This window comes from Pseudorca crassidens, chromosome 4 (genome assembly GCF_039906515.1).
Source record: "Pseudorca crassidens isolate mPseCra1 chromosome 4, mPseCra1.hap1, whole genome shotgun sequence".
NCBI classification, from domain to species: Eukaryota; Metazoa; Chordata; class Mammalia; order Artiodactyla; family Delphinidae; genus Pseudorca; species Pseudorca crassidens.
In genome coordinates, this window is record NC_090299.1 from 86,443,590 (window position 1) to 86,461,683 (window position 18,094).

The 18,094-nt window shown below is 35.7% G+C and overlaps 1 protein-coding gene across 1 annotated transcript in view; it reads left to right on the top strand.

Moving 5' to 3' along the window:
- PRR27 (proline rich 27) overlaps nucleotides 1-8,421 on the top strand; it is a 28,022-nt gene extending 19,601 nt beyond the window's left edge. Inside the window, exons 14-15 of the mRNA XM_067734635.1 lie at nucleotides 3,911-4,390; nucleotides 8,416-8,421. Of these exons, the coding sequence (XP_067590736.1) occupies nucleotides 3,911-4,390; nucleotides 8,416-8,421 (486 nt within the window). The remainder of the gene's footprint in view (nucleotides 1-3,910; nucleotides 4,391-8,415) is intronic.
- The last annotated feature ends 9,673 nt before the right edge of the window (nucleotides 8,422-18,094 follow it).

An 18,094-nucleotide genomic window follows, 5' to 3' on the forward strand; every position in this document is an offset into this window, starting at 1 on the left:
TATCAGATTATTGACTGATACTACTAATTATCACCCTGTGAAAATTTCAAGATATTTTCCAATCTCCTAAAATCACCTGACTTAAACTCTAATTGTTAAAATAGTAAATGATGAGTTTCCTACACTATCTTGTCATTCTTATCTCATACTCTGTTGTATAATCTGTGAGAAATTCATAAAAGATATTGAAGCTTAACTGGAAAACAACTGGACATATGTTCCTTCTGCAACTGTTAAGAGGTGGCTATGAACCACATACATACAGACAAACACAAACACAAATGCAAACAAAACCTGAAAGGTGAAAGAGAACAGCAAAACAAGATATATGAAAAAGACTGAATGATTTTTCAGATGGTAAGATTTATGTACATGTAGAAAATTACAAACCGAAATCTATCAGCCAATATAAAATTTCCTGAGACAATGGTCTATGTTAAAAAAATATAATGATGATAACAATAATAAACAACTAATTTATACTAGCGATTTATATTTCAAGAAGAAATTAACTATATTAATAATACAGTTGTACAAATTCTTCAGTAATAAAATCTGGGTACAGATGTTTTCAAATGAATAACCATAGTCAATTAATATTTTTCCTTTTGTTTTAGAAGTGTTTCTACTTCATTGATGAGGTAAAACTTTTTTTTCATCTGTGTATAAATGTATTTGTTTTTACCTTAAAGTATATTTTACATTTTAAAACTCTCTGATTTTTTACAAGGCAATTTTGTGACAACTATTGCTGTTAAAATATTAATGCTATTAATCTCTTCTTATTTGATAGAAAAATATTTGTGGAGTATAAATATATTTGTGTTAAACATATTTACTGTAAGGTCTTTATTTCTTTTAAATGAGCAGAAGCATTAAGTGTACTCCCTTTAGAGTGTGATAAAATTTTTGCTATACCCAGGTTTCCTCCTCATGCCTCTATGAAATTTTATGACAATACTGTACTAAGTTTACTTCAGCAAACTAAGAGATTAATCTGGGAAGGCTTTGCCTGTATTAAAGATTAGAGCAGAAGAAAGCATGACCTAGGAATTACCAGCAGGAGGAGTATGTCCCAAAATGCTAAATGACTTCTGTGCAGCAAATACTCATAAATTATCATGACGCAGGACACTAAAACATTCATCACTTGACATATATTAGAATTTTTTTAGTTCTTTGTCATTTTTGCCTCAATTCTGATGACAGGAGCATGCTAAGAAAATGATACTGGTATCTATCCACAAGCATGCAGTAGATAAACATGACAATCTAGCAAGGAAAGGCCAAGAGATATGATCTGGATGTGTGCAGTTTGAACCAAATACCATTAGATATATGGAGAAGAAGTAGAAAGGTTTTGAAAATAATTTTTTAAATGAAAACAATGAGATACTACTTTGAATTTCTTATAAAAGTTAAGACTAATCATAAGAATCTAGGGCTCTCTGGTCACAGTATGAATCATTGACATTTGTCTCTGTGAACACTCTGGAACATCTATCACTTGTGTATTATGCATCATACCTTCAGGTGACAATATGATCCAGGAGCAAATATTTTATCTCAGTAATTCAGGAAACCAACCTAAAATTGGAAAGAATATGATACACAATATTAAATTTTAATGAAGAAGCTTGATAGCTGGGAAACAGTAACCCAAACACAAGCAAAGAAACCTTGTCTGTTCTTTCCAATACCTAAGATCTAGCATGTGGACAGCACAGAGGAGGCACTCTTTTTCTTTTTTTAATTCTTGAAAATCTATCAAGAAAAACAAAATATCCCAAAGCTACTGAGGAAAAATCTATATTCATTGAGAAGTTATATTGCAAAGCCTTGTTTAGTCCCTAGGGATTTTGTGATAAACCTAAATGATGATCTAATGTAAATATCTGGTGTAAATAAGTCACTAGCCAAAGAATTAATCAAAACACTTGGTTCCCTGTACCTAAGTATTTGTAAACAGTTATGAACAAGAAAATTTAAAGAGAGTGTAGAAACACTGGAACCAGTAGGACATTAAAATCAGTCATTGCCGATCTACTTTGTAATAAGGTATTTAGAATAACAGGACTGGGTCTACACAGTCATAGGTAAGCAAGGTAAACAACTATATTGCTTAAGAAAGAAAATTCTACATTACTCACAGAGTTTTGGCAGTGATAGTCACTCTGAATGCCAGTAGAGATCTAAAGAAAGATTTTTTTCAGGGGTCTGAAACTTAAAACCAACTTTGTTTTCTTTGTTGTTTTAGAATTTTGTCTCATCCAGTGGAGAGGTAAAATATATCTATATTTGTTTATATTTTAAGAAATATAAATATATTTTAAGAAATATATTTTATATTATTAATTTTCTTTTTAAAATAGCATTTTCTGTCTAATAACATTAAATAATTCAGTATTATTAAGTTTTTCCATGAAAAGCTAAATAATTTCATAACATGTTATCTTTTCTTGCTGTGATGGTCTCATTTAAAAATGCATCTATAAGGATGAGCATATTTATATTCACACATATTGTAATTTTTTATTCATATTGATATCCTGCCCAATTTCACTGCCACTTCATTAGGTAAATACTTTTAAATGAAAATTATATAAATAAAGTTTTATATCATAGAAATGTATTGCTGATTAAAAAAAGGCAGTAATTTCCAACAAATATGAAAATTGGGTCTATGTTTATCAATAGTGCATGTTACTGACAGGTTAACTTGGAATACATGAAAAGAAAATAGCTCCATCAACCAGTTACCATTAAAATAAACATATGATAAGAAATATTAAATATGGCTTATTATATTTTAAATGATATTTATGTTACATAAATTTTTACTTTCTTGGATTATAATTGGGCTATGCAATGAATCAAAGAATCTAGAGTCTTAATATATAAACAAATGCATACCAAATTTGCTCAGAAAACTGACAAAGTTATAATAGGAAATAAAACTTCATGTGTGTGAGACTAAGAAATGTCTTAATTTTCTATAAATTCTTACATAATGTTGTGACCTTGGAGCTCCCTGACAGTTTTACATACATGTAATAGACAAAGCTAGAGAAATTAAAGGAAAATGAGGAGGTCCTTCTACCAAAAAATAATCATGTGAAATGTAATAGTAAATGCATTAGTAATATTTAGAATTTTCTCATTTAAAACACTATCGGGAAAATTAAATATGAAAAGCCCATAGTACATATTGTGAAATGATCATCACAATTAGTTAACATCCATCACCACGTATAGTTACACTTTTTTCTCATGATGAGAACTTTTAAGATCTGCTCTCTTAGCAACTGTTAAACACACAATATGGTATTGTTAACTATAGCTAATTATATCTCAATTGGAAAAAACAAAAAAGCCAACAGTCATCATCCACATCCAGTCTGCTTTCCTTCTTAATAACAATTTAAGATGCCTAGCCTTGAAGGAGTAGAAGCTTTGAGGAAGGGTGGGAGGAATTCAGAAGGACAGCTAGAAAAGGTATAACTAAGTGAATGCACCCTTGGGGGCACTTTAGAGACTCAGCGGGTCCTGAAGGCATCCAGCTAGGCGTGCTGTGCAGATAAAGAGGCTTGGAAGGACTGATCCTACACTGTGCATCTTCTTTTCTTCTATTGTTGTCCTGGCCTAGCTGGCATATTGTTTAGTTTATAACACTCCAGTTCACTGACACACAAAATATTTCCTTTTACATTGAAGTTTATTCCATTTTCTTCAGAAATGATTAGTTCTTATTTTGTAAGTGATGCAAGCACATTAGCCTTGAGAATGAGACTAAATTGGAATTCTTTAAAAAATAACCTTTACTCATTGTACATCATCACAGTCATAACATAAGTAATGTAGCGATAAGATAGAGGTAATAACTTTAACTGACTTCTTTGCTCTCGTTTAGGATTACAGCGGCAATCCTGACAGTCCTTACCCAGTTAACCCAACTCTGAATATTCCTTATCCCATACCAGACAGTGATTTCACTCCTCCTGTCTATCCTACAAGGAATAAGTTCCCCAATTACCCTGGGAATCCTGACCGTGATGCCGGGGTACCCTCATATCCCTGGGTTCTCACTGCTCCTGGAGCCCTCCTCTACCACATTTCTAGTTTTCCCATACCTTCTTGGTTGTCCCATCATCCACCCCCTCCTTGGGCTTTCCGCCTTCTTCCTCCCTCAAAAAGACCTATGGGACCTTATTTCCCACCTGATACAGCTGCACCTACTGCAGCCGATCCATATGTACTTAAGTCTCTTGCCCCACCTACTACAAACCCACCTTCTATCCCAGAGACTGAGCCACCTGCTGTGACAGAGCCTGATGAAGCAGAAATTGCAGCAGCTGCCCCAGGACCTCAGTCCTCTATTTCTCTTGACCAGGTGGGTTGCCTCAGTCTTACTCCTGTGATGCATGAGAGGTGTAGGAGCAGGAAAGAAACAGTCTCTCCACAAGCAAATATATACTGTATCAGCTGAAATATTTTGTACAGCTTTACTGAGACACAATGTCATACCAATATTGAAAGTGTATACTTTGGTAAGTTTTGACATATATATACACACCCATGAAAAAAATCACCAGGATAATGAATATATCCACCACAGCCAGAAGGTTCCTCCTGTTTTTTTTTTAATATTCCCACCCTTCCCTTTTTTCCTGTCCTTGATCTATTTTCTGTCAGTACAGATTGGTTTGCATTTTCCAGAATTTTATATAAGTAGAATCATACTGTATATACTTTTTTGTGTCTGGTTTCTTTCACTCAGCACAATTATTTTGAGATTTATCCATGTAGTTATGCATATCAATAGTTCAGTTTTTTTATTTTTTTGGAAAGTAGTATTAGATTATATGGATGTATCATAAATTTTTACCCATTTATTTGCTGATGAACATTTTAATTTCCAAACTTGATGCCATTTATTTATATCCAATTATATATTGAATACTGTACTGGCTTAAATTGCAATATTCAATAAAAAGGATTAGATGGACAGCCCTGCCTTGTTTCTGACATTAGGAGAAAGTTTTATTTTAGGATACCATTAGGTTACTGTGATTTTCACATTTAGTAAACAGGAACAGAGAAACATTTTGATCTAAGGCTAATTTTTCCCATTGCAGAGATCAAGCTATTCTGAGTGCCCTGTGAAATCTGAGCTTTTTTTACTCCGGCTTGTGTGATCAAAAACTTTTTCCTGCTCTGTGCAAGCACTAGATATTGTTCCATTTTGTCCTTTCAGGTGGTTCTTTACCTGACCTGAGGTAGTATCTTCATGTGAATAATATATACTTGGTTGAAAACCTTAGGATAACATATTTATTTATTTATTATTTAATTTATTTATATTAAAGTATGGTTGATTTACGATATATTAGTTTTAGGTATACATCATAGTGATTTGATATTTTTATAGATTATACTCCATATACACTAATATGTATAAAATAGATAACTAATAAGAAAAAAAAGTTGAAAGAAAAAAAGAGTTATTACAAAACAGTGGCTATATTTCCCTGTGCTGTACAATATATTTTTGTTGCTTATCTATTTTATACATAGGAGTTTATATCTCTTAATCCCATACCCCTCCCTATCTTGTCCCTCCTAGCTTCCTTCTCCCCACTGATAACCACTAGTTTGTTCTCTATAATTGTAAGTCTTTTTCTGTTTTGTTATATACATTCGTTTTAATTTTTAGATCCCATATATAAGTGATAACATAGAGTATTTGTCTTTCTCTGTCTGACTTATTTCACTAAGCATAATACTCCTACATCCATTCACGTTGTTGCAGATGGGAGAATTTCATTCTTGATTATGCCTGAGTAATAAATTGTGTGTGTGTATATGTATATATATCACATCTTTATCCATTCATCTATTGATGGACATGTGCATTGTTTCCATATCTTGGCTATTGTAAATAATGCTGCTATGGACATAGGCTAACCTTTTTAGATCTTTGTATCTATGTCCACCGTTTTCCTTCAGATTCTCTGCCCTGTGAATTTCAGCTATCTTGGTCTTCCTGGGCACCCAGGTCCATCTCCCTTCACTAAGTCCTGGAAACAATCCAGGCAGTAAGATAGGACAATCATAGGGTTCATCTCCTTTGCTTCCTGTCTCTTAGGGATTGGTGTCCTTCATAACTTGATGTTTAGATCTTGAGAAACTGTTGTTTCTCATATTTTTGTTATTTTTAAAATTTGTTTCAGGCAGTTTCTCTTACTCATATTGACCTAAAGAATAGTTCTCTGAACTTTTTTAAAACAATGATTTTTTGAAAAATATTTAGAAGCACTTTGTCCCCAAGTTTTAGTAAATGTGCCTATTTTATAAAGGGGAAAGTGGGATTCCAAAGTACTTCAAAGATACTCTGAACCCTGGGCACAGGCTGAAAACAAATGAGAGCTTAAACCCAACAGTGAATAATTTCTAAAGTATATTGTTACTAATTGAATACTCCTAGTAGTTGTTTCCTAGAAGGGGGTACCAACTTTTCTTCTTGTTCCCTTGTTCTGATAGGGATGAGAATCAAGTTAAATGGTTGCTTGGAACTGCTCCAGAGAAGTCTGAAGAGCCATCATTATTCTCCAATACTCCACACATTAACATGTTTCTTCAGTAGGTTTCTTTGACACAAAACACTCTCCTTCTACCAGTATATACATACTTGTAGTTCTTCATGACTCACACGAAGGTAGAGAGAAATTTAAGAAAGTATGGATAAAAAGAAATTGATAAAAAAGGGCCTTGAAAACACTGCTAAATATCTTAGACTGTTTCCTGTAGCCAAAGGAATTTATAAAGGACCTTCACTGAGTAATTTGACCAGTTCTTTGTTTCCAAAAGCTAAGTCTGATGGCTTAGAGTATTCTAAATATGAGTTATGAAGAAATCACCAGGGCACAACTTCTTAAGGAATAAAGATTACCCAGAAAAGATAGGTCTAATACTAGGAAATGAAGTACATTTTATCATTTTGTTGTTTGTTTTGTTTTGTTTTTTAGGTAAAGAAATGAAATTTTCAAGAGAAAAGAGTACCATGCATTTGTTTCTGTAAGTCATACATGATCATGAGATTTTAAAATGATGAATTATATAGATGTCATCTTCTGAACCCACTTTTGAATATATTTTTACTATATGAAATTCAGAAAGTGGGGTATGGAGAGGTACTGCGAGTCTGTGCCTAAGATCTCTGAAATTAGGAACACATACCCTGTGTAAGAAACTCAGGCAACTTTTGGACAGTTCTTCCTGACATTGATCCATATGGATTATGACTTGAATATCCTAAAATAATAGAGGTCAATATAGGGAAGAAACTTCCATAGGGGGAAAGGGGTTGAGTTATGGGTGAAAGAAACCATTGTTAAAGTTCTCACAGATCATTTTCTATGTTATTTATTCAACTGCCATTCTTACCCCACACTGAGAACCACTGCTTTAGAAAACAAATAAACAAAGAGACAATTTAGATCTCAAATCTCCTGTCCCCACCTCCTCCCCTGCACCAGCCTTGCCCCCCACTTGTCATTACACACTGTCCTGGGAAGAAAGGCACTGGTCAACTAGCTCATTGATTACACTCATTCCAAGCTCTTATTCCTTTATCCCTTTGTAAAGCTGTTCCAATTTTACTGTTATAAACATTCACTGGACAGGAAAATGGCAAGGCTTTATTTGACTGTCAGCCAAATCAGAATTTCTACTGAGGTGACATCAGTACTTAAAGTAGAATTGAAGACCAAACTTGATAGCCTTTAGTATTGTTGATGATGCCTCTTAACAGCAGCTTTGCCAAGGAAATTAAAAGGCTTAAATGTTGAGTTAAACCCTGTCTACTGCTATATTCTTTGGGTTTTTTATTTGTTTTACTCTTATATAAGATTAAAGGATATTAATTAGGGAATTAGTTCAAGATATTATGTAAATTTAACAATTTTCAATAAGTATTTGCATTTCATTCCTTATTATATTAATTACTTAATTCACAACAGATAAAGGAAAGAGTACTACTTTTCTGGAAAAGTCTCTTAAGGCAGAGAAGGAATTCTACTTCAAGTCATTCAGTATTAGGAGACTGTTGATCTGAACCCAACACTCATACACAAAAAAGTTCTGTATAATATATACATATGTGCAAATAAATCATAGCAATGAATTAACATTGCACTTTTAAATTGTTACAAGAATGCATAATATCTACAAGAAGATAGAGGAAAACAAGCTTGATTCTCTTAAATGTGCCGTTGAATTGTAGCATGAATTTGTACATGACCATTCAATATAGTCCCTTAACATTAAAATCATAAAGCAGCAAAAGAAATTCTCTATAATACAAGTCATTTGGTACGTTTTACACAAAACTAATATGTTTTTTTTTTCCCTTTTCAGGAATAACTGGTGGAGAAATCAGTAAAAGCTAGAAAAATTTATTTTCCTTTCCAAAGACTACCATTCTGTTATATTAAAAATATACTTCAATAAAAAAATAAAATTTTAAAAAATCAGTCTGACCATATTGGTTGGTTTGTGATATTTTTTCATTGGACTGAATTCATAGAGAAATGAAGTTTATGGTGTATTATTTTTCCAATTCACAGTTTTAAAAGGTTACTTCCTAAATATCTACATAATAATTGTCAGAGATTTAAACATGTGATGGCAATATGCGCCTTTCTTTTGAACAAACCCCATCTAAAAAATACAACACAGAAGAGCTTCAAGATGGTGGAAGAGTTAGATACGCAGATCACCTTCCTCTCCACAAAAACATCTACACGTGGAACAACTCCTACAGAACACCTACTGAACACTGGCAGAAGATCTCAGACCTCCCCAAAGGCAAGAAACTCCCCACGTACCTGGGTAGGGCAAAAGAAAAAAAGAAAAAACACAGACAAAAGAATAGGGACAGGACCTGCACCAGTGGGAGGGAGCCATGAAGGAGGAAAGGTTTCCACACACTAGGAAGCCCCTTCATGGGCGGAGACTGTGGGTGGCGGAGGGGGAAAGCTTCGGAGCCATGGAGGAGAGCACAGCAACAAGGGTGCGGAGGGCAAAGCGGAGAGATTCCCGCACAGAGGATCGGTGCCGACCAGCACTCACCAGCCCGAGAGACTTGTCAGCTCACCCACCGGGACAGGTGGGGGCTGGGAGCTGAGGCTCAGGCTTTGGAGGTCAGATCCCAGGGAGAGGACTGGGGCTGGCTGCGTGAACACAGCCTGAAGGGGGCTAGTGTGCTACAGTTAGCCGGGAGGGAGTCCAGGGAAAAGTGTGGCGCTGCCGAAGAGGCAAGAGATTTTTTCTTGCCTCGTTGTTTCCTGGTGCGTGAGGAGAGGGGATTAAGAGCACTGCTTAAAGGAGCTCCAGAGAAGGGTGCGAGCCGCGGCTATCAGCGCGGACCCCAGAGACAGGCATGAGACGCTAAAGCTGCTGCCACAGTCACCAAGAAGCCTGTGTGTGAGCATAGGTCACTATACACACCTCCCCTCCCGGAAGCCTGTGCAGCCCGCCACTGCCAGGGTCCTGAGATCCAGGGACAACTTCCCCGGGACAACGCACGGTGCGCCTCAGGCTGGTGCAACGTCATGCCGGCCTCTGCTGCCGCAGGCTCACCCCGCATCCGTACCCCTCCCTCCCCCAGGCCAGAGTGAGCCAGAGCCCCCGAAACAGCTGCTCCTTTAACCCCATCCTGTCTGAGCGAAGAACAGACGCCCTCAGGCAACCTACACGCAGAAGCGGGTCCAAATCCAAAGCTGAACCCCAGGAGCTGTGCAAACAAAGAAGAGAAAGGGAAATCTTGCCCAGCGGCCTCAGGAGCAGCAGATTAAATCTCCACAATCAACTTGATGTACCCTGCATCTGTGGAATACCTGAATAGACAATGAATCATCCCAAATTGAGGAGGTGGACTTTGGGAGTGACGATATATATATATTTTTCACTTTTTCTCTTTTTGTGAGTGTGTATGTATATGCTTCTGTGTGTGGTTTACTCTGTATAGCTTTGCTTTTATCATTTGTCCTAGGGTTCTGTCTGTTTTTTTTGTTTGTTTGTTTTTTAATTACTTTTAAAAAATTGTTTTCTTAATAATTATTTTTTATTTTAAAACTTTATTTTGTTTTACTTTATTTTATTTTATCTTCTTTCTTTCTTTCTTTCTTTCATTCTTTCTTTCTTTCTATCTTTCTTTCTTTCTTTTTCTCCCTTTTATTCTGAGCTGTGTGGAGGACAGGCTCTTGGTTCTCCAGCCAGGCATCAGGGCTGTGCCACTGAGATGGGAGAGCCAAGTTCAGGAAACTGGTCCACAAGAGACCTCCCAGCTCCATGTAATATCAAACGGTGAAAATCTCCCAGACATCTCCACCTCAATGCCAAGACCCTGCTCCACTCAACGACCAGCAAGCTACAATACTGGACACCCTATGCAAAACAACTAGCAAGACAGGAACACAACACCATCCATTAGCACAGAGGCTGCCTAAAATCATAATAAGGCCACAGACACCCCAAAACATACCACCAGATGTGGACTTGCCCAACAGAAAGACAAGATCCAGCCTCATCTACCAAAACACAGGCATTAGTCCCCTCCACCAGGAAGCCTACACAACCCATTGAACGAACCTTAGCCACTGGGGACAGACACCAAAAACAACAGAAACTACGAACCTGTAGCCTGCGAAAAGGAGACACCAAATACAGTAAGTGAAGCAAAATGAGAAACAGAAACACACAGCAGATGAAGGAGCAAGGCAAAAACCCACCAGACATAAAAAATAAAGAGGAAATAGGCAGTCTACCTGAAAGGGATTTCAGAATAATGATAGTAAAGATGATCCAAAATCTTGGAAATAGAATGGGGAAAATACATGAAAAGTTTAACAGGAACCTAGAAGAACTAAAGAGCAAACAAACAGTGATGAACAAAACAATAAATGAAATTAAAAATTCTCTAGAAGGGATCAATAGCAGAAAAACTGAGGCAGAAGAACGGATAAGTGACCTGGAAGATGAAATAGTGGAAATAACTACTGCAGAGCAGAATAAAGAAAAAAGAATGAAAGGAATTTGAGGACAGTCTCAGAGACCTCTGGGATGACAGTCAATGCACCAACATTCGAATTATAGGAGTCCCAGAAGAAGAAAAAAAGAAAGGGACTGAGAAAATATTTGAAGAGATTATAGCTGAAAACTTCCCTAATATGGGAAAGGAAATAGTTAATCAAGTCCAAGAAGCAGAGAGAGTTCCATACAGGATAGATTCAGGGAGAAACACACCAAGACACATATTAATCAAACTATCAAAATTTAAATACAAAGAACAAATATTAAAAGCAGCAAGGAAAAAACAACAAGTAACACATAAGGGAATCCCCATAAGGTTAACAGCTGATCTTTCAGCAGAAACTCTGCAAGCCAGAAGGGAGTGTCAGGACATATTTAAAGTGATGAAGGAGAAAAACCTACAACCAAGATTACTCTACCCAGCAAAGATCTCATTCAGATTTGACAGAGAGATTAAAAGCTTTACATGCAAGCAAAAGCTAAGAGAATTCAGCACCACAAAACCAGCTTTACAACAAATGCTAAAGGAAGTTCTCTAGGCAGGAAACACAAGAGAAGGAAAAGACCTACAATAATAGCCCCAAAACAATTAAGAAAATGGTAATAGGAACATATATATCGATAATTACCTTAAATGTAAATGGATTAAATGCTCCAACCAAAAGACATAGACTGGTTGAATGGATACAAAAACAAGACCCGTATATATGCTGTCTACAAGAGACCCACTTCAGACCTAGGGACACATACAGACTGAAAGTGAGGGGATGGAAAAAGATATACCATGCAAATGAAAATCAAAAGAAAGCTGGAGTAGCAATTCTCTTATCAGAAAAAATACACTTTAAAACAAAGACTATTACAAGAGACAAACAAGGACACTATATAATGATCAAGGGATCAATCCAAGAAGAAGATATAACAATTGTAAATATTCATGCACCCAATATAGCAGCATCTCAATATATAAGGCAAATACTAACAGCCATAAAAGGGGAAATCAACAGTAACACAATCATAGTAGGGGACTTTAACACCACACTTTCACCAATGCACAGATCATCCAAAATGAAAATAAATAAGGAAACACAAGCTTTAATGATACATTAAACAATATGGACTTAATTGATATTTATAGAACATTCCATCCATAAACAACAGAATACACATCCTTCCAAAGTGCTCATGGAACATTCTCCAGGATAGATCATATCTTGGGTCACAAATCAAGCCTTGGTAAATTTAAGAAAATTGAAATTATATCAAGTATCCTTTCAAACACAATGCTATGAGACTAGATATCAATTACAGGAAAAAATTAGTAAGAAATACAAACACATGGAAGCTAAACAACACACTACTTAATAACCAAGAGATCACTGAAGAAATCAAAGAGGAAATCAAAAAATACCTAGAAACAAATGACAATGAAAACACAACAACCCAAAACCTATGGGATGCAGCAAAAGCAGTTCTAAGAAGGTCGTTTATAGCAATACAATCTTTCCTCAAGAAACAAGAAACATCTCAAATAAACAACCTAACCTTACACCTAAAGCAAGTAGAGAAAGAAGAACAAAAATACCAAGAGTTAGCAGAAGGAAAGAAGTCATAAAACTCAGATCAGAAATAAATGAAAAATAAATGAATGAAATGATAGCAAAGATCAATAAAACCGAAAGCTGGTTCTTTGAGAAGATAAAGTCAATTGATAAACCATTAGCCAGACTCATCAAGAAAAAATGGGAGAAGATTAAAATCAGCAGAATTAGAAATGAAAAAGGAAAAGTACCAAATGACACTGCAGAAATACAAAGGATCATGAGAAATTACTACAAGCAACTGTATGCCAATAAAATGGACAACCTGGAAGAAATGGACAAATTCTTAGAAAAACACATCTTCTGAGACTGAACTGGAAAGAAATAGAAAATATAAACAGACCAATCACAAGCACTGAACTTGAAACAGTGATTTAAAATCTTCCAACAAACAAATAGGTGAATTCTATCAAACATTTAGAGAAGAGCTAACACTTATCCTTCTCAAACTCTTCTCAATGGTGAAAACCTGAAACCATTTCTTCGAAGATCAGGAACAAGACAAGTTTGTCCGCTCACACCACTATTATTCAACATGGTTTTGGAAGTTTTAGCCACAGTAATCAGAGAAGAAAAAGAAATAAAAGGAATCCAAACCAGAAAAGAAGTAAATCGGTCACTGTTTGCGGATGACATGATACTATACATAGAGAATCGTAAAGATGCTACCAGAAAACTACTAGAGCTAATCAGTGAATTTGGTATAGTAGTAGGATACAAAATTAATGCACAGAAATTTCTTGTATTCTTATACACTAATGATGTAAAATATGAAAGAGGAATTAGGGAAACACTCCCATTTACCACTGCAATAATAAAGAATAAGATACCTAGGAATAAACCTACCTATGGAGACAAAAAACCTGTATGCAGAAAACTATAACACACTGATGAAAGAAATTAAAGATGATACAAACAGATGGAGAGATATACCATGTTCTTGGATTGGAAGAATCAACATTGTGAAAGTGACTATACTACTTAAAGCAATCTACAGATTCAATGGAATCCTTATCAAACTCCCAATGACATTTTTCACAGAACTAGAACAAAAAAATTCACAATTTGTATGGAAACACAAAAGACCCCGAATAGCAGAAGCAATCCTGAGAAAGAAAAACAGAGCTGGAGGAATCAGGCTCCCTGACTTCAGACTATAATACAAAGCTACCGTAATCAAGACAGTATGGTACTGGCACAAAAATAGAAATAGAGATTGATGGAACAGCATAGAAAGCTCATAGATAAACCCACACATATATGGTCACCTTATTTTGGATAAAGGAGACAAGAATATACAATGGAGAAAAGATAACCTCTTCAATAAGTGGTGCTGGGAAAACTCGACAGCTACATGTAAAAGAATGAAATTAGAACACTCTCTAACACCATACACAAAAATAAACTCAAAATGGATTGAAGACCTAAATGTAAGGTCAGACACCATAAAACCATTAGAGGAAAAAATAGACAGAACACTTTATGACATAAATCACAGCAAGATCCTTTTTGATACACCTCCTAGAGAAATGGAAATAAAAACAAAAATAAACAAATGGGACCTAATGAAACTTAAAACCTTTTGCACACGAGAGGACGAGAGGAAAGCAGAAACAAGACTAAAAGACAACCCTCAGAACAGGAGAAAGTATTTGCAAATGAAGCAACTGACAAACCTCCAAAATTTACAAGCAGCTCAACACCAAAAAAAAAAAAAAAAAAAACGAATCCAGAAATGGGCAGAAGTCCTAAATAGACATTTCTCCAAAGAGGACATACAGGTGGCCAAGAAGCACATGAAAATCTGCTCAACATCACTAATTATTAGAGAAATGCAAATCAAAACTACAGTGAGGTATCACCTCACACCAGTTAGAATGAGCATCATCAGAAAATCTACAAACCACAAATGCTGGAGAGGGTGTGGAGGAAAGGGAACCCTCTTGCACTGTTGGTGGGAATGTAAATTGATACAGCCACTATGGAGAACACTATGGAAGTTCCTTTAAAAACTAAAAATAGAACTACCATATGATCCAGCAATCCCACTACTGGGCATATACCCTGAGAAAACCATAATTCAAAAATAAACATGTACCAAAATGTTCATTGCAGTACTATTTACAATAGCCAAGACATGAAAGTAACCTAAGTGTCCATGGACAGATGAATGGATAAACAAGATGTGGCACATATATACAATGGAATATTACTCAGCCATGAAAAGAAATGAAATTGAGTTATTTGTAGTGAGGTGTATGTGCCTAGAGTCTGTCATCCAGAGTGAAGTAAGTCAGAAAGAGAAAAACAAATACTGTATGCTAACACATATATATGGAATCTAAAAAAATATATATATATCTATATATATATATATATGGTTCTGAAGAACCCATGGGCAGGACAGGAATAAAGACACAGGCATAGAGAATGGACTTGAGGACACGGGGAGGGGGAAGTGTAAGCTAGGCCGAAGTGAGAGAGTGGCATGGACATATATACACTACCAAATGTAAAATAGATAGCTAGTGGGAAGCAGCCGCATAACACAGGGAGATCAGCTCGGTGCTTTGTGACCACCTAGAGGGGTGGGATAGGGAGGGTGGGAGGGAGACACAAGAGGGAGGAGATTTGGGGATATATGTATACATATTGCTGATTCACTTTGTTATAAAGCGGAAACTAACACACCATTGTAAAGCAATTTTACTCTAATAAAGCTGTTTTAAAAAAAAGGATACAACGATTATTAATCTTCTTGTTATATTTTAATAATTATATGTGTTTGTGTGTGCCTGTGTGTGTGTGTATTGAATGTACAATTATTTAGATATTAATCAAGAGTCACGGTATTACTTGTAATAGGCTCAGCATGCTGTGGTAATAAATAGTCCCCCAAATATTAGTGTCTTATGTAATAGAAGACTATTTCTTACATGGCTTTACATTCTGATACAGGTGTGATATATGACTTTCATGTGCTACCTCTGGACCTCAAGGCATCCAAAGTCCCAGCATCAGGATAAGGGAGAGTAAGGGGACACATGAAACTTCTTGTGGTTAATTGCCATAACCAGATAATGGCACACATGATACTTCTCACTGTCCATTTGTCAGAATTAGACATGTGGCTCCATCCTACCTTCATATAAAGGAGAGAATGGAGACTTTACTCTCTCAGGAACCATAACACTATGTCTAACTGTGATATAGTAGCATTGGTATGTGTGTTTGGGGGGCAGAAAGAATTTGGAGAACAGTCAAATGGAATTAATACAACTTTTGGTTTAAATTTTGAGTGACTAGATTCAAATTTTATATCTTCTGATATGAACCTCTGAAACGTCTTCCTCCTAGAACATTGATTTGTATACGTCTTCAAATGAATCAAAATTTTATTCCATGTTCTTTTACTCAAGTGTTTGGTTCTACTATGATGGCATCTGTGGATTATATCATGTACACTAAAGAAAATGTATAGCAACAGTAATACCTTTGGAATTTGAATTTCTTTACTTTTCCTATTAAATCTCTTTTACAGGCATATAATTTATTGTTGTATTTTATTTCATTTCCTGAGGCAGTAAAGGCCATTATTTTTTGCTTGCTTTTCCTAACTTTTATGTCTCTGTTTTTACTAGTATCACATATGCTATCACACCCTTTACCACTCATCTAAACATAGCCAATTCTTTCTGTGAAAGACCCAAGAACAGCAAATCATAGACTAAGTAACATAGCTAAAGTAAAAGAACTTACCTTGCTATTCCCTGAACTCTGCTCCAAAGATATTCATTCAAAGAATAGCTTTTTAATCTCCTTTGTGCCAGGAATTGTTCTAGGTACTAGGAACATAGGTGTGAACAAAAATAAAAATAGCAAGAGACCTACTCTCATTGAAATTACATTACAGTGAAACTAGGCAGAAAATAAATAAATGAAAATTTATTTCATTTGAGGAAATTAGGGTAAAACAAGTGCTAGAAAAATAAAACATGGTTCTGTGAGAGAGAGTTTTGAGGGATTTCTAAATAATTTGACACAAAAATTAAGCAACTGCTAATAATATACTTGAGTGTAGGAGCACATTTTCTGACTTCTCAATGAATCAGAGAGGAGGCTTTAATTGGATACCTCTTCAGATTTTCTTTCTTATATATGATGTATATTTTAAAAAAATATTAAAGTCATGTGGGTCATTCAGAATGCAAAATGCAGTAAATCTCAATTATTTTTATCCATTGACCAAGAAATTACCTTCACTTCATTCCTTTTATTCAATGAATATTTTTGATTATCTATTACAAGTCATGCATATAATAGAGGTGCTGGGGATAAACATCTATGACAATAAGACCAAGTTCCTCTCCTCGTGCACATATATTTTAGGGGTGCACTCAGGCAGTTAACAAATAATATGCAGTAAAATATATATATTAAAGAAACTTATAAAGAAAAAAGCTGGCAGAATGACAGAGGGAGAGAAGATACATAATTTAGGGGGTCAAAGAAGTCTTCTTTGAGCAGGTGAGGTTGGTCAGAGAGCTGAATGGTGGGAAGGAGTAAGTCATACAAAGCTCCAGGAGAAGAATACTCCCGGAGGAGTGGCTGAAATTGCAAAAGCTGTGAAGTAGAACAGAACCTGCCAAGCTCAGAGAAAAATCCAGAACACTAGTGTGGCTAGAGTGGGTGAACAAGGGAAAGAGAAGTAGAAGATGACCCGCCAAAGAGGTATGCAGGCCCTGTACATTGATAAGGACTTTTGTACTTTGACTTACAACCAGAAAACATCAGAGTGTTTTCAGCAGAATACCACCCAATAGCCCATCCTGCTTGGAAATATGTGAGGTTTTCATGCTGAACTTCTTCACTTTCCAACCCAGACAAGGAAATACAATTCTACACACACACCAAAAATAATTATTAATATTTTGTCTAAAATAAGAGGCTTAGATAAGAATATAGAGTCATTTAATAACACAAAAGAGATGCAATAGAGTCTGACATCTTTTCAAAGCATATCCTTGGAAATTCTGCATTTTGTTTTCAAGGACGATTAATAAATGTCTTCATCTCAAAAAGAAAATTACCAGTTTGATATTATCTGACCCACCTGTAAACATACCAGTGTGATATCAAGTGACTTACCCAATACCCTGAAAGTTACTGGAGATGTGTTTGGGGTGTCAGAAGATTTCCCAGGGAGCTTCTCCTCTCTGTCAAAAACTTCTTCTGCACCCACAAACTTCATTAATAGTCTACTTCTAGGAAAGTTTGAGCTGGGAGTTTTATCCTGCCTGCTCGTTATGCATGACAATTGTGTAAAGGTTTCTGAGCCTAAAGCAGAGGTTTAAAAGGTAAACTTAAGCCTTCATAGCAGACAGGACTGACACCAACACTAC